The 14,086-nt window shown below is 47.2% G+C and overlaps 1 protein-coding gene across 2 annotated transcripts in view; it reads left to right on the top strand.

Moving 5' to 3' along the window:
- MYOF (myoferlin) overlaps nucleotides 1–14,086 on the top strand; it is a 197,264-nt gene that overhangs the window by 148,099 nt on the left and 35,079 nt on the right. For both annotated transcript variants that reach the window (XM_006147643.3, XM_006147642.3), the window contains 4 exons: nucleotides 2,673–2,749; nucleotides 7,327–7,338; nucleotides 10,545–10,643; nucleotides 12,267–12,392. In XM_006147643.3, coding sequence (XP_006147705.1) covers nucleotides 2,673–2,749; nucleotides 7,327–7,338; nucleotides 10,545–10,643; nucleotides 12,267–12,392 — 314 coding nt within the window. The remainder of the gene's footprint in view (nucleotides 1–2,672; nucleotides 2,750–7,326; nucleotides 7,339–10,544; nucleotides 10,644–12,266; nucleotides 12,393–14,086) is intronic.

The following is a 14,086-nucleotide window of genomic DNA, read 5'->3' as shown; positions in this document are numbered from 1 at the left end:
AGCAGGCCCAGGGCTCAAGCAACTCTCCTCTGATGCATCATGTTTCTGGGTGAACTTAAGACATCTTTTGAGGAAATATGAAGCGTTTCATGGGCTTTTCCCAATTACCTTTCAACAGCATCCTGGAAGTGCAGGGAGAGCTGTTCCCACATCAGCAATGGGGCTGATTAACTTCCTTCCACCTTCAATGAATGGCTATTGAGCACTCATGGAATACCTTCCGCTGTTCTAGATGTTGGTGGGACAGTGGAGACCCAAGCAGACCTCAGTCCAGCAGGGAAGAGAGTAAGGAAAAGGGTGATTACAATCCAGTGTGATAAATATTTAATGGGGACATACAGGGACATACAGGGGAACCTCCTTCCATATCATGAACATTCAGGCAGGAAAAGATTTTTATTTGAAATTGCTTTCCAGCTGTTGTCCCACCTCCTTTATTTGAAAGGTATTTCATTGTTACAGAGGAAAAGTTTGAATGACTCGCCTTCGGTCACGTAATTAATATGTAAGTGATAGAGCAGGGCTAACTCCCACCTTAGGTTCCCATAATAGATACTGGCTAATGAAGTAGCATTTTCTATCACCCATTCAATAGTTAGTTATTCTCAGCCTTTGATATGTCAGGGGCCATGTTTGGGACTGGAGGCTAGGTCACCTCAGTGGATAATGTCCCAGGGCCTCTGGCCTCCTAAGATCAGACCCCAGTGGAGGACTGGAGCACCCTCATTCAGCTGATCACTGGTAGCTTCAAGACTGAAACAGATGTCTTCTATTTAAGCTTCCAGAAGGTTTGGTATTGATTTTACAGAATTTCTGGAACTCATCTGCTGTGTGGGCCTGAGCATATTGTTTCACTGCTTCAGAAAAGAAGGGGAAAAAAATCTATAGTCACTTCTGAGCCAAAGTCTACCATGTGTTTATCAAGAAATATCTCAGGCAAAGCATCTTGTGCTGGGTTGATGGTGCCTAAAATAGCTACTTTTTTCTTTCTTTTTTTTTAAGATAATAAGGATTACTGTAACTGCAAGAATGCTTTTCTTTGGGATTACCGAATGGAGAGAGAAACCATTTTCATAGCAGTTTGCATGGTGCTTTCATGAGAGAAAGTTTCTTGACCCAAATATGTGAAATCATTAGGTGGGCGCAGGTGCACAAACGTTCTCAGGCCCCAGGATGGCTCGCGTGGACCCGTTTGAGTCTGTTGGTCAGCGTTAGGCTGGGCCCACGACAGAGGTCTCCTGGTTAGTGATTCTAAGCACTGCAGTTACCATGGAGTGTGGACAAGGCTTCAGAGAACCCCAGAAGAAGGAAATCTAGTGCTTTCTTAAAGCCAGTGCTAGAGGAGGAGTTGTAGAGCCTATCTCGGTTGGCCGAATGTTGGAGGCTTTCCCCTCCTGTCCCTTTGTTTACGTGAGGGTGGGAACGTGGAGAATGATAACCTGAGAAGGGATTTGTGTCTGGCAGTGCCCATCCCTGCTTTGCAGGTTGTCACGTTCTGGAGCTGCAGGGGAGCCTAATTTGGAAGCGGGAAGCGCTCACAGATCGGAGGGTGCCACAAGGATATGGCAGCCGGCATGCCATAGATGCTCAACGCTGCCGTTCTCCCTGCTTCCCAGTATCCCCGCCCATTCCGCCGGCATGTTCTGTGCCTCTGCCCTGCTGGCAGCAGGGCGATGGCTAAAACTCAAGCTCTGGGTCAGACAGACCTCGATCACTTATCCTCACTTCCTTTCCCTTCTACTCCCATTGTTGAACCTGAAGCAAATGACTTGCTTTCTCTGTTCAGTCAGTCTGTCTTTAAATCTTTAAAAGCGGATAATGTACAGATTCTACAGGATTATTGAGGGATTAAATGAGATCATGGAAGGAGGTGCTAGTCAATGCCAGGCACATGGTAGGTACCCAAGCACGTGACCTTTCCTCCCTCTTGTACGTCCTGTGTGTGAGTTCAACGGTGAGGTTCTGGGCATGGCCGGGTTTGCTGTCCGGGTCCCAGCCTCCTGAGGAATGCGTGCCTGCCTGATGCCGTCTTCAGTAACAGAAAGAGGTGCCCCTCATCCCACCCCTGCCCCAGGCTGAGGCTCAGCACCCTCCTCAGTTGAACCTAATCTAGTAAACCCGGCGGGCTGTTCCTGAGCCCCCTTTCTAGCCCCCAAACCCCACATCACAAACATTTGGGGAATTGCACCCAAAGCCAGTCCATGTGCCTCCTCCTTTGGCGGTCAAGGAAGCCACTGCAACTTCAGACTGGAATCCACAGCTTCCGTCCTCATCTCCTGTCCCTCTCCTCTGCTGGCCTCTTCTCTTCCCTCCTCTTCTTTACTTACTGTGACTTGGGGACATAAAGCAAGAAGGCTCCTTTAGATGTAGGTTCTCTACCCCACTCCTGCATCCTCTGAAGACATGTTGCTATGATTGACACAGTTCTTTCTGAGCACTTCCCAAGTATAGGCACCGGGCTAATTGTCTAAAACAAAAGCAAAATGTCCCCCTAGAAAATGTCTCTACTGTGTTATATTTTGGAAGAAGTGATGGATTGTTGGGTTATTTTCTACCTTCGGATGTGGTCCCCTCCAGTCACATCTGATCCAGGAATAAACTGCCATCGACCCTGTGGGTGTTAGACTGCATTTTCCTAAGTATCTTAGATTATGACATGGTTTGTCTTGCAGCCTCCCTTCTATCTGCCCCACCCTTGCGGGATGTCGTTATTGATATAGAAGACACCAAGCCATTGCTGGCTTCTAAGGTAGGCTTCAGAACTGGCCACTGGACTCTGTCATTTTATCTGCTGAATTTCTAGGCATTTGGTGAATGCAGTCAACCACGCAATTGAAGTAGTCATTATCAAGCCAGTTTATTGAGAACTGATTAGAGACTAGAATCTGAATTCTACACTCATCGATAGTTATGATGTTATTACGTAGACTAATGGTCTTCAGCTCTCACTACTCAGACACCTGGGGTACTTAAAATAATGCTTATGCAGACCCCAGCCCCAGGCCCCAAGAAGGAGAAGAACCTAGACACGGGTACAATTTCAAATCTTCCCAAGTGATTCTAACGTGCGTGCAGCTCTGAGAATCACGGGTGTGGACAGGCTGAGTAATATGATTTGCTAGAAAGACAAGTTTCAGGAGCAAATTTACCACAGTGCAAATTTCAGAACAGGGAGGTGTGCAGAATGCCAGGGTTTTTTCCCTCCATGAAGCAGAAGTGTCGTGGATTTTTAATGACTCTATTTGTCAGTACGTGAGACACCCCAGATTTTCATATCCGCTGTGGTTTTAAAGTGAAGAAATTGATGGAAATACTCACTCAGGGTCCTATTTTCAAGCCATTGCAACCACTTCTACAAGGATGAAAGGGAAAAAGAAGCCTCAGCCCAGAAAAAGCAAACACCAAACATCCCCCTGTTTCTCTTGGCATCTATGATGAGCTTTCACAGCACGTTTCAGTGTGCACACTGGCCCCAAAGGCTCATGATTGCACTGTAATATGTTATGTCCATAAACAGTACCTTTAGAAAACCCACTTTCTTCCCACTGCGTTGGAGTCACTAACAACTGGACTGTGTTGAATGTGGTCTCCACAGCCAGCGCTGTGCAGCAGTGTGTTTGAGGCTACTCGCGGGGGCTCCCGCACAGTGGCAAAGGCGGTATCCAACTCTCCACCCCACAGGGAAGCTGCCAGGTCCAGCTTGTAAGCAACCTCACCTCTTCCCAGTAAGACAGTAGCAGCCTGGGAAGCGGTGACTAGATAGAAGATCCTTCCCGTCGAGTTCTATAGCCAGTCTATAAAAAGACTGTTTAAGATCTGGGTCTGTGAAGTGCCTGCGGCTTTGCAACCTCCCATTGTCCGTCAGTTGCCATCACATACCTTGGTGTGCTCAGGAACCCCGAATACCATGGGGGAGCACGGAGAAGAATTAAGGCAGTGATCTCTGTGAATCCTAAATCCTTTCAATCATTTCTTTTTCTTTTTTTTAACTTTGTTTCTTGAACCAGCCAGTGATGTGGTAATTTAGGCAGCTGGATCCCACATGGCTGACTGCTTGGTTCAAATCCCAGACCTGGAGGCTTGGAAAACATGCCAGGCACGTGTGCATGCATGCCCCAAATCCCAAAAGGACAATTGAGTTGAAGGGTGGTCACATGACCAGCCCCCATGGGGGCGCTTTTTCACTTTTCCTCTCTCTCTCTCCTCTCTGTGTCTCTCCGGTAAGTACACAAACCCTATAACACATTTAAAATTTTTTTTTGTTTCTTTATTCATGATAAAGTAGATGCACATACACATGAGAGTGAGAGATTGAAGGATGAGCACCCTCCATTGGGTCTGGTCATGCCACAACACCCCTTCTTGGGTCCTCCAGCCCGTTGACTTTTGGGCACTCACACATGTGCTGGGCATGCTTCAGGCTGACCAGGCCAGGGATTTGAACTGCAGTCGCCATGCCAGATCTGACTTTTCTTAAGCAGTGTGTTACCACTGCACCACGGAGTTGGCCCATCACTCACTTCTTAGCAATAGTTAACAGAAGACTAGGCTAACGCAACAGGCCATGTGAGAGCTCAGTTTGCACCATAGGACTGAACAGGGCAGCAGGGCTGGATTGAGGGTGGGGGCAGAGGCCATCCCTACTGCCCCGGGAATGACTTTAATCTGCTTGTTCCTCTAACGCCTAGTCGAGGTACACTGTGTTGATAAGAAAGGGTTGTTGGAGTCTCCTTCAAACACCTGAGCCCACCTGTTCATCAAGGTAGACGTGGCACATCTGTGCAAAGCTGAGTGTGAACGAGCCAGTGACAAGCTTGCTGATGTCCTGTATGACATGAATGTGTAATGTACATGTAATGTACATGTGTTCCCACTAACTTGACTCAGGCCTTGGGTCTGGGCGGAATGAGTCCAAACTAACTGCCGTTGCTGGGGGCTGGAAGCTGTGGTGTGGGTGTCAGTCTCGTGCTCCAAAATTCATGGTGTCACCCTGTGATGTCCATGGGAGCACTTCACAGATAGGCTCGGCGACCACAAGAAAAGTGAGGCGTGTTGGAGGCATGTTGATCAGGTGCTAGCCAGACAGCTGGACAGTCCTACCTGGCCATCTCAACGATTACCTTCCAATTCCAGTGCTTAAGCAGTATGTCAACAGCACTCAGCAAAATGGCCTCTCCGACGACAGTGCATGTATGTATGATAAGACAATGCATGAGCTGCCTGGGGCTGCACGAGCTTGGTCTGAACACTGGAGTTCTTCCAGATTCTTTCTATTAGGAGATTTTGGAGAGAAAGATGACTTTCAACACACATGACTGTCTTAAGCCTCAGGGGAAAATCTGTGCCATTCAGTGACCTTCTCACTGTCGGTTCATCGCCGGATACAATAAAGCAAGTTCCGTCCGTAACTAATGAGCAAGTCGGCACAGATAGTCTCTCCTACTAATCTAAATTTCAAATCAGCAATTTATCTGGAATAATATTATTTATTTATTTATTTATTTATTTATTTTTGATTTACTAGAAGGTGCATGTGTTTGCCAAAGAGAGAAAGAGAGGGAAAGTGATAACCCCGCCCATGGGGCTGATCGCATCACAATTCCTTCTCCCCCCTTTTCTCCTTCCCATTTTGTGGACACACATGCGCATGTGCCAGGTGTGTTTTTCAAGCTGCCAGATCCAGGACTCAACTGAGGAGCTGGCCGTGTGGGAGCTAGCCACCTTAACCACTGTGCAACCGGCTGACCCAACGAATGCTCTTTAAGTCATTGACTGTTCTTCTTCTGGGAAGTTTTGAGTTACTGAAAATAGATGTGCATGAACAGTCTTTAGAAATCTGAATTCAGGAACCCTTGAGAACGGGCGAGCACTTTTGGTATAAAATCCTCTCTCCAAAATCTCGATTCCACTGTGGTGCTTTAACCCTTAATCTTGCTTTGGTATGAATCTAATAGAAAGAATTGACCCATCTGCCTCTCTCTGCCTCTCTTGGAAGTTCTGCTGGACAAAGTCAATCTGGAAAATTCTGAGGGGCACCTACAGGAAAAGCCCCATGGGACTGCACACACACACACACACACACACACACACACACAGAGTAGCTGTGGGAAGTGCATCTGGTCTCTCCTCATAGTGAAATGACCTTGAAGTTAGGATTTCAGAATGGAGGTCTGCGGTGTTTTTTTTAACTGCCACTGAGAGTAAGCTTAGCTAATGTCGCTGCAGGTACCCGGAAAACTCAAGCCCCTACACCCCAATTCTCTGTTCTCCCATGTCCCGGATATGCCCCGAGACTGGGGTAGATTCCCCAAGCAAAAATTCAAGTAGGAGGATTTGGCCAATGAGAAACTTGACACCTTTGGATTAGAACAATTTTTTTTTCTTTATTTTACCAGAAGGCACGTGCACTCACCAGAGAAAAGACAGAGAGGGAGAACGCACCCCACGACGGGCCGTGACGGTGCTGCGACCCCTTCTCCTCCATGTCTTCATCCGTCGGGATTTGGACCACACGTGCACATGTGCCTGGCATGTTTTTCAAGCCACCAGGGCTGGGCTTTGATTTGTGAGATCGGCCAAGTGGATCTACTTCTTTTAACTATTCTTTTAACTACTAGGCCGCAGGCCAGCCTGGTGTTAGAACAATTCTGACGAATGAATTTGGTGCTATAACACAGATGTGGGGGGACGCTTAGTGAGGGGACCTACGTGACGATATTGCATCTGATGATGGGAGTTCTTTGATGTTTTATTATTTTTAATTTGTTATCGGGGACATGTGCTCACCAGAGAGAGAGAGAGAGAGTGAGAAAATTAGCTACCAGGTCTGGGACTTAAACCACGGTCAGCCATTTGGGAGTTCAGTGCCTTAACCACCACGTCTCCTGCTGGCCCCAATGGGAGTGTTTTCAAAGGGGTGAGAACTAGGCCAAGTTGTAGATACACTTCAGGAGCTAAGAGAATGAGGAGTCTGGGGCAGGAGCTGAGCAGTTCCACGCTCCACTACTCGTGTGACCGTGTTACAGACGGTGAGACTGTCTAACTGGAAACGTGAGACATGGGTTCTACCTCCAAGCCTTTCATTTTGATACTGTGTGTACCCTTTTGCATAGTTTCAGAGGAGAAGCCAATACGGTGTATTAAATAATAGAATCATCTTGACTTTAGTCATTTAAATAATCCATCAAGGTGTGGATAACAGAAAGCATGCATGAAAAATAACTTCTCTTCTCTTTCTCTTTCAACCCAATGCCCGTGGGGTCTCCATGTCCGTGTGATCTGGTACATGGCTTGCCCCCCTTCCTGACTACATGTGTGCTCGAGCAGCTGACAGAGAAGGTAACTATTGTACATATTTTGCCACATTTAAGATTCGTGTATTTGGGCAAACAGGTAGCGTAGTGGTTAAGGTTCTAGACTCTCACATGGCTGACAGTGGTTCAAGTCCCAGACCTGGCAGCTTGAAAATCACACCAGGCGTGTATGCATCAGTGCCCAAAATCCCAAGAAGAGAAAGGAGGAGAAAGGATTGCAGTGTGGCCATCCCCCCTGGGGGGTGATTTCTCATTTTCCCTCTCACTGTCTCTGTCTCTCTCTCTTCCCGGCAAGCACACACACCTTAAGGCAAAAACCTCTTAAAAGCAAAAAAAGTAAAGTGGATTCCAGTATGAGTTTATTTGGTGCAAAAAATTTTGAAATCCTTGCATAGTTTTTCATGCCGCACTTTTTTTCATGACCTTTTTGAAGGCCTCTCATATAAACACATGTATATGTACACGTGTACGTGTACGTACACATGTGTGTGTTTGGGTACACACATACACATATGTGCTCCTCCTCTCTGCCTGCTGAATATGAGACTGTGTTATCGGTGACATTTTGTGCTTTCGGCCACATCACTGTGTAGGTCTGCCAGGGGTCTATTCTTGTTACACATCTGAGTGGAAGCCTCATGTCATTTGTTAATTTTCCACAAGTGCCCCCGAGGCTGTCCCTTCTGTCCAACTAAGAACCAGTCATCCAAGCCAGAGCGTCACAGCAGTGGTCACACCTTGGAACTGGGGGGGAACACACCGGAAGCCAGGTCTTACTGCAGGCTGGTTGAATCCAACTGTCCGAGGGTAGGTCGGGAGCCACTGGTCTAAATGAACCAGAATGCCTCCCTACTTTTTACAAAGTGTTTATTTTATTTATTTCTCCCTGAGTGAGAGAGACAGAAACGGAGAGACAGAGAGGCAGTGCTTCCACCAGGGTCGTGATGCCGCCACCCACACCGGCTTCGGCAGCCCTGGGTCACGGGCACGTGCTGGCAGGCATGGTTCGGGAAGTCTCCAACCATAAACCTTGAACCTCCGTGTGGGAGGTTCACAGAGCATCCCGTTTTACCGTCTGGCCCCTATGAAAGGGCTTTCTGTACTGTAAGTGCCCTGGGAGGGGTCTCTTCCCCAAGGCGTACCACACGTGGGAAGTCACCGTTGTGTCTAGCGCCCTGGGTAAACTGGAGCATGTAGAGTCCAGACAAGGCCTCCAAGGCCTCAGGCAGCCAGCCTGCAGGCCCTGACTCTGTCTGACCAGACGCCCCAGGGCAGAATTTGCCCAGGGAAGAGCAGCAGGCAGGGAAAGGCCTGGAAGTAAGTGGGCGTTTCCACTGTGAGGAGTAGAGGCCGTGGAAGCACCACAGGCAGGAGACTGACAGCCACATGGGAGCTGAGCCCTGAGCCTGAATGCTCGACCTCAGGGTGGGCCCAGACCATGCGCTGGGTGCTGCACAGGGGACAGCATGGGGGCTCTAGCCACGCACTGTGGGTGTGTCCCAGCTCTTCACGTGCCTGCTGCAGGACTTTAGCAACTTATTTCATGCGCCCTACCTAGACTTGGTCCCTTCTGCTCTAAAATAAAGCCTTGGTTTTGTTCAAAATTTTCTTAGTGAGATAATAAACGAGTCCGTCAAAATGAAGTAAACGTATAGGAGTCAGCAGGTGGCGAGGCGCCGGACTCCCACATGGCAGACTGCAGTCTGAATCTCAGACCCAGTGGCTTGAAAAGCATGCCAAGTGCACAGACATGTGTACCCAGAATCCCAGGAGGAGAGTGGGGAAGACAGATTGTGCAGTGGCCTTCTCCTGGGGCGGGGGGGTGATTTCTCCCTTCCCCTCTCTCTGGCAAGTACATGCACCCTATGGCAAAAACCTTAAAAGAAATTAAGTAAATATATGCAGAGCTCAGCACAATGCTTCACGCTGGTAAGCTCTCGTTATCAGTACAGTCTACAAGGCACCATCATGCCTCCTTCCCAAGGGTTTAAACTCACTGCACGCTTAATCATTGAAATCTGCCCACCCCTCCGTACTTGTGTAAGTTTCAAAGCTCTTTCTCCTAATGACCTTACTTGATTTCTTTTTTCTTTCTTCCTTTTTTGGAGGTTTTTGCTATAGGGCACATACACTCGCCAGAAAGAAAAAGACAGAGACAGAAAGTGAGAAATCACCCCCCAGGGGGATGGCCACACTGCAATTCCTTCTCCTCCATTTCTTCTTGGGATCTTGGGCAGTGTCCAGCATGAATTTAAGCCACTGGGTTCAGGACTTGAACCGTGGTCGACAACATGGGAGTCCAATGACATAGCCACTATGCCAATTGCCAGTCCCCTTATTTGATTTCTTAAACAATCTTCTGAGGTAGATGGAGGCAGGTAGTGATATCCCATTTGGTGAATGAAGACACTGACGCTCAATGATATTGAAGGCTTGCCCAAGCTGGTATGGCTGATAACATAAGGGAATGGCATCTAACATAAAGAATGGAACTTGGTGGACCAGCAGATGGCGTACTGGTTACATCGCTGGACTCTATGTAGTTGACCACAGCTTGAGTCCCAGACCCAGTGGCTTAAAACTCACGCTGGGTACATGTGTGTACATGCCCAAGATCCTGAGAGGAGAATGGAAGAAAAACTCAGATCGCAGCCTCGCCATCCCCCCCGGGGAGGGGGTGTTTTCTTACTTTCTGTTGCTTTCTGTCTCTCTGTCTCTTTGGTGAGTGCAAGGGCCCTATAGCAAAAATATCTTCTAAGGAAAAAAAAAAAAAAAAGGAAGAACAGAATTTGAGTTGAACCCATTTTTCCAACCTGCAGCTTAGTGAACTTTCTATTACAATGCATTTCTGACTAAAAAGGCTAAGAAAATGAGATCATGGAAAACACGTGGAGGTTTTATTTGTATAAGTATATGATCTCAAATCAATAGGATAAAAAAGGAAACACAGTCAATAGAGTGTGTCGATGGGCCACGAGAAAGTCATCTGGTAGAGCTGCGGCCATGAAAGCCAAACGCACTTCCTTGGCCCAGGGTGGTCATTTCACCCCCGGCTCCTGACAGGGGAGTGTGACTGCCTTGTCCACTGTGCATGTACACCAGAGTCTTGCAATCTCCTCTAGGACAGGAGCAGAGTACCTGTTATTCATCTATTACATTTGGGTTTTTCTGCATGGATTGGAAATCCAAGTTCTCACTAAAGGCTTCTCCCTCCGTTTGTCATGTCCGTAGGAAGAAGAAATCGTTGATTGGTGGAGTAAATTTTATGCTTCCTCGGGGGAACATGAAAAATGTGGACAATACATTCAAAAAGGCTACTCCAAACTCAAGGTACCTGTGTCCCCGCTGCTGTGAGTGAGGGACTCAACATCGGTTAAAATGCCACAGGGAGAACTGAGATGACCAGGAGGTCCCAGAGTGGGCGTCGAGGGGAAGCGGGGAGGGGATACTTCTGGTCTTCTGGTGAGAACTCTTATAGTAGGTTTTGACCTTGCCAAGATTCTGGGAGCTGGAGGACAGCTATCAAGTTATGGCTATGTGACCGTCACTTCAGCACTTGGGACCTATGGCAGAGAATTGAGGATAAGTTGGCATCACACTGGTTAGGTCAAAATGGTCAAGCCTTACTCAGGGGCCAGGAAGTCATATGCTCTTTTCAGAACAACATGAGATGTCAGCGTGCTTCATTCTGTTCTCTGGACAAGGACAGGTGTCACCAGCTGCAGAGTCGATTCTGTCCTATGCATTCAGCACAGCCTCACACCTCGGGCACGTCCTCCAGGAGGAAGACAAGCTATGAAGCTAGGCAAGGCTGGCTGGCTGTGATCTTTCTGTTCATGTTCTGAGTTTGCCATCCTACATTCAACTTTCCAGCCTATAATGCACTCACATAGAAGTGAATATTAAAGTTTTCCAAACAAAGAAAAAAATGAGACCTAGTCATTAAAGGAACTGTCCCCATCGAGATGAAAAAGCCCACATCTTTTTATGTTATTGTCATCACATGTTAATGTAGCTTAAGAAACACCAGTGGGGGACCAGCAGATGGTGTAGCGGTTACAATGCTGTACGCCCACATGTCCGACCACTGTTCAAGTCCCGGATCCAGTGGCTTTGAACTCACAATTCAGTAAATGAGGTTTTTTTGTTTGTTTGTTTGTTTGTTTTTAGAGAATTATCTTATTTAACTTTATTCATTTATTTATTTTAATTTGACTAGAGAGGGACAGAGCCAGAGAGAGAGGAAGTGAGAAAGCAAGCCACGAGGTCCAGGACTCAAACCATAGTCGGCCATGTGGGAGTCCGGCATCCTTAACCACCATGCCACCTGCCGGCCCCATCAGTAAATGAGTTTTAATAATTGCATCACCTATGTAAATTACTGCCCCAAACAAGACAAAGAACATTTCCATTACTACAGCAAGCTCCTTCATGCCCCTTATCAGTCAATTCCCCACAACCCTCATCTCTCCACGAGGCAGCTGATCTGATTTCTATCATCATAGATTGGTGTTGCTTATTTTTTAGTTAATATAAATGAGCTCATATCGTGTGTATTCTGTATATGTCTTTATCCCCACATTGTGTTTTGAGATTGATCATGTTGCCATGTGTTTCAGTAGTTTGTCCCTTTCATTGTTCAGATATGCCACAATTTTTATATCCATTCTCTTGAAGATGGACCTGCTCTCGACATTCTTATACTAGGTGGACATGTTTTCATTTCTCTTTGGTAAATACCTAAGTACACAATTTCTCGATCATATTTAACTCCATAAGAAACTGCCAGACATTTTCCAAAGTGGTTATGTCATTCTACACTACCACCAGCTGCACTGAGAGTTCCAGTTGCTCCATCTGCATCCTCATGCTCATTTGATATTGTCAGTTCTTTTGACTTGAGAATCCTCCTGCATTTCAATGAGAAATTAAGAATCCATTGATGATTTTCAGATATACAACTGTGAACTAGAGGATGTACCAGAATTTGAGGGCCTGACAGACTTCTCAGATACTTTCAAGTTGTACCGAGGCAAATCAGATGAGAATGAAGATCCTTCTGTGGTAGGAGAGTTTAAGGTGAGTCAAATGTGTATATCATCCTGTTTGAAATAATTTTTTAGTTTCTTTTTTTATTTTAAAGAATTATTTTCTCTAACTTTATTTATTTCTTTATTTTAATTTGACCAGAAAGCGACAGAGAGAGGGGGTGGGGGAGTGAGAAAGCAAGCCGCCAGTTCTGGGACTCGAACTGTAGTCAGCCATATGGGAGTCTAGTGCCCTTAACCACCATGCCACCTGACAGCCTCCATTTTTAGCTTGTTTATAGAAATAGAATAAAGGGGACCAACCTCTGGGCAGGGCCCCTGTAGATACTAGAAGATGCTAACAAGAAAGAGCCAGAACACTCAAAGCCCTTCTCGGTATCTTTCTCTATCCCTGCTCATGCCAACCGGTTTTGAATACTATAGCCCCCACCTCTCCAAGTCTAGTTCCTTCATGCCAACCTACTGCCCCTCCCAGCAATCAGGGCATCATTGTAACAACTCCCCAACTGACTATCCTGGCCACCTTTCCTCAAACTATTCCAGTCCATCCTCAGTGTAGGCAAATCTGACCCTGTTTCTTGATAAAGACATGGCTTAGGTCACCAAAGATCAAGTCTGAACTCATTCTGAAGGCAAGCTGGCCTGTCACGAGCAACACGTCCCTCTGGCTGCCCCTCCTCACACACCCCACCCTCTGCCTGGGAGAACCTTTCCCAAGTCCAAATACACTTTGTCCCCCAACAGCGCAGAGCCTTGTGACAGGCTGCCTTCCCTGGATGCCCTTCCCTCTCCGTGGTCTGACAAAGTCCTACTCATTTTCAAAATGCTAGCTCAAATGTCATGCTCTTTGCCAAGTGTTCCCTGACTGCTTCGGGCAGCGTGACTCACTGCTGCTTTGGGCTCCCACAGGTCTGGGTTCATGCTGCCATGAAAGCACCTTTCACATTGTATCTGCTCCCATGACTCCATGACTGCCTCTCCCTCCAACCTCACTTGGCAAGGCATGGCCCAGATTGCTGCTACTTCTTAATCCTTTGCCAGTAGCAGACATTGCTAATGGATCAAAGGATTATCCCCGACAGTCTCAAATCCTGCTCAGTACAGCCTCCCACCAAGCAATCAAAGGTGGCATGACAGTCAACCCTCCTCAACATCCATATGCCAGGCTGGATTCCCTGAGTTCATTGTTGGGTCTCCAACACCTGGCCCATAGTAGGTGCTTACTTCATGCTGTTCTATCAAATGGCGACAGCTGGAACTAAGACACACATGCTCTGAACCCAGCGTCCGTGCTTTCCTTTGCATATAAACTACAAAGCCTCTTCAGCTGGCCTGTCGGCTCACTCCTTCAAAAAACATTTCTTGTGTCCCTGCTAGATGCTGAGCCCCATGTTAGACTATGGAGACAGGGTGATAAACGAGACCTACAGCCACCACTGAAAGCTCACCGTCTAGTGAAGGACATAGACAATGAACAGGCCACTTGAACGTAGAGGTCCCTGCTCTGACAAAAGCGAGTGGGAGTTAGGGGAGAGGACACCAGCCCAGGGGCTACCAGGGAGACTTCCTGGAAGAAGTGATACCTTTCAGCTGAGACCCAAAGGACCGAATGTTGAGCTTGCCTGGGAGTGAGAGGAGATGCACGGGGCCTTTGCAGGAAAAGGGAAGTCACCCTTGTACTTGACTGGATTTAAAAAATAATGGCTCGTGTTCTCATCTTCAAAG

Source organism: Tupaia chinensis, unplaced genomic scaffold (genome assembly GCF_000334495.1).
Source record: "Tupaia chinensis unplaced genomic scaffold, TupChi_1.0 Scaffold000217_1, whole genome shotgun sequence".
Classification (NCBI taxonomy): domain Eukaryota; kingdom Metazoa; phylum Chordata; class Mammalia; order Scandentia; family Tupaiidae; genus Tupaia; species Tupaia belangeri.
The sequence above is the reverse complement of the archived record's forward strand: the minus strand, read 5'-3'. Positions and strand labels throughout refer to the sequence as shown.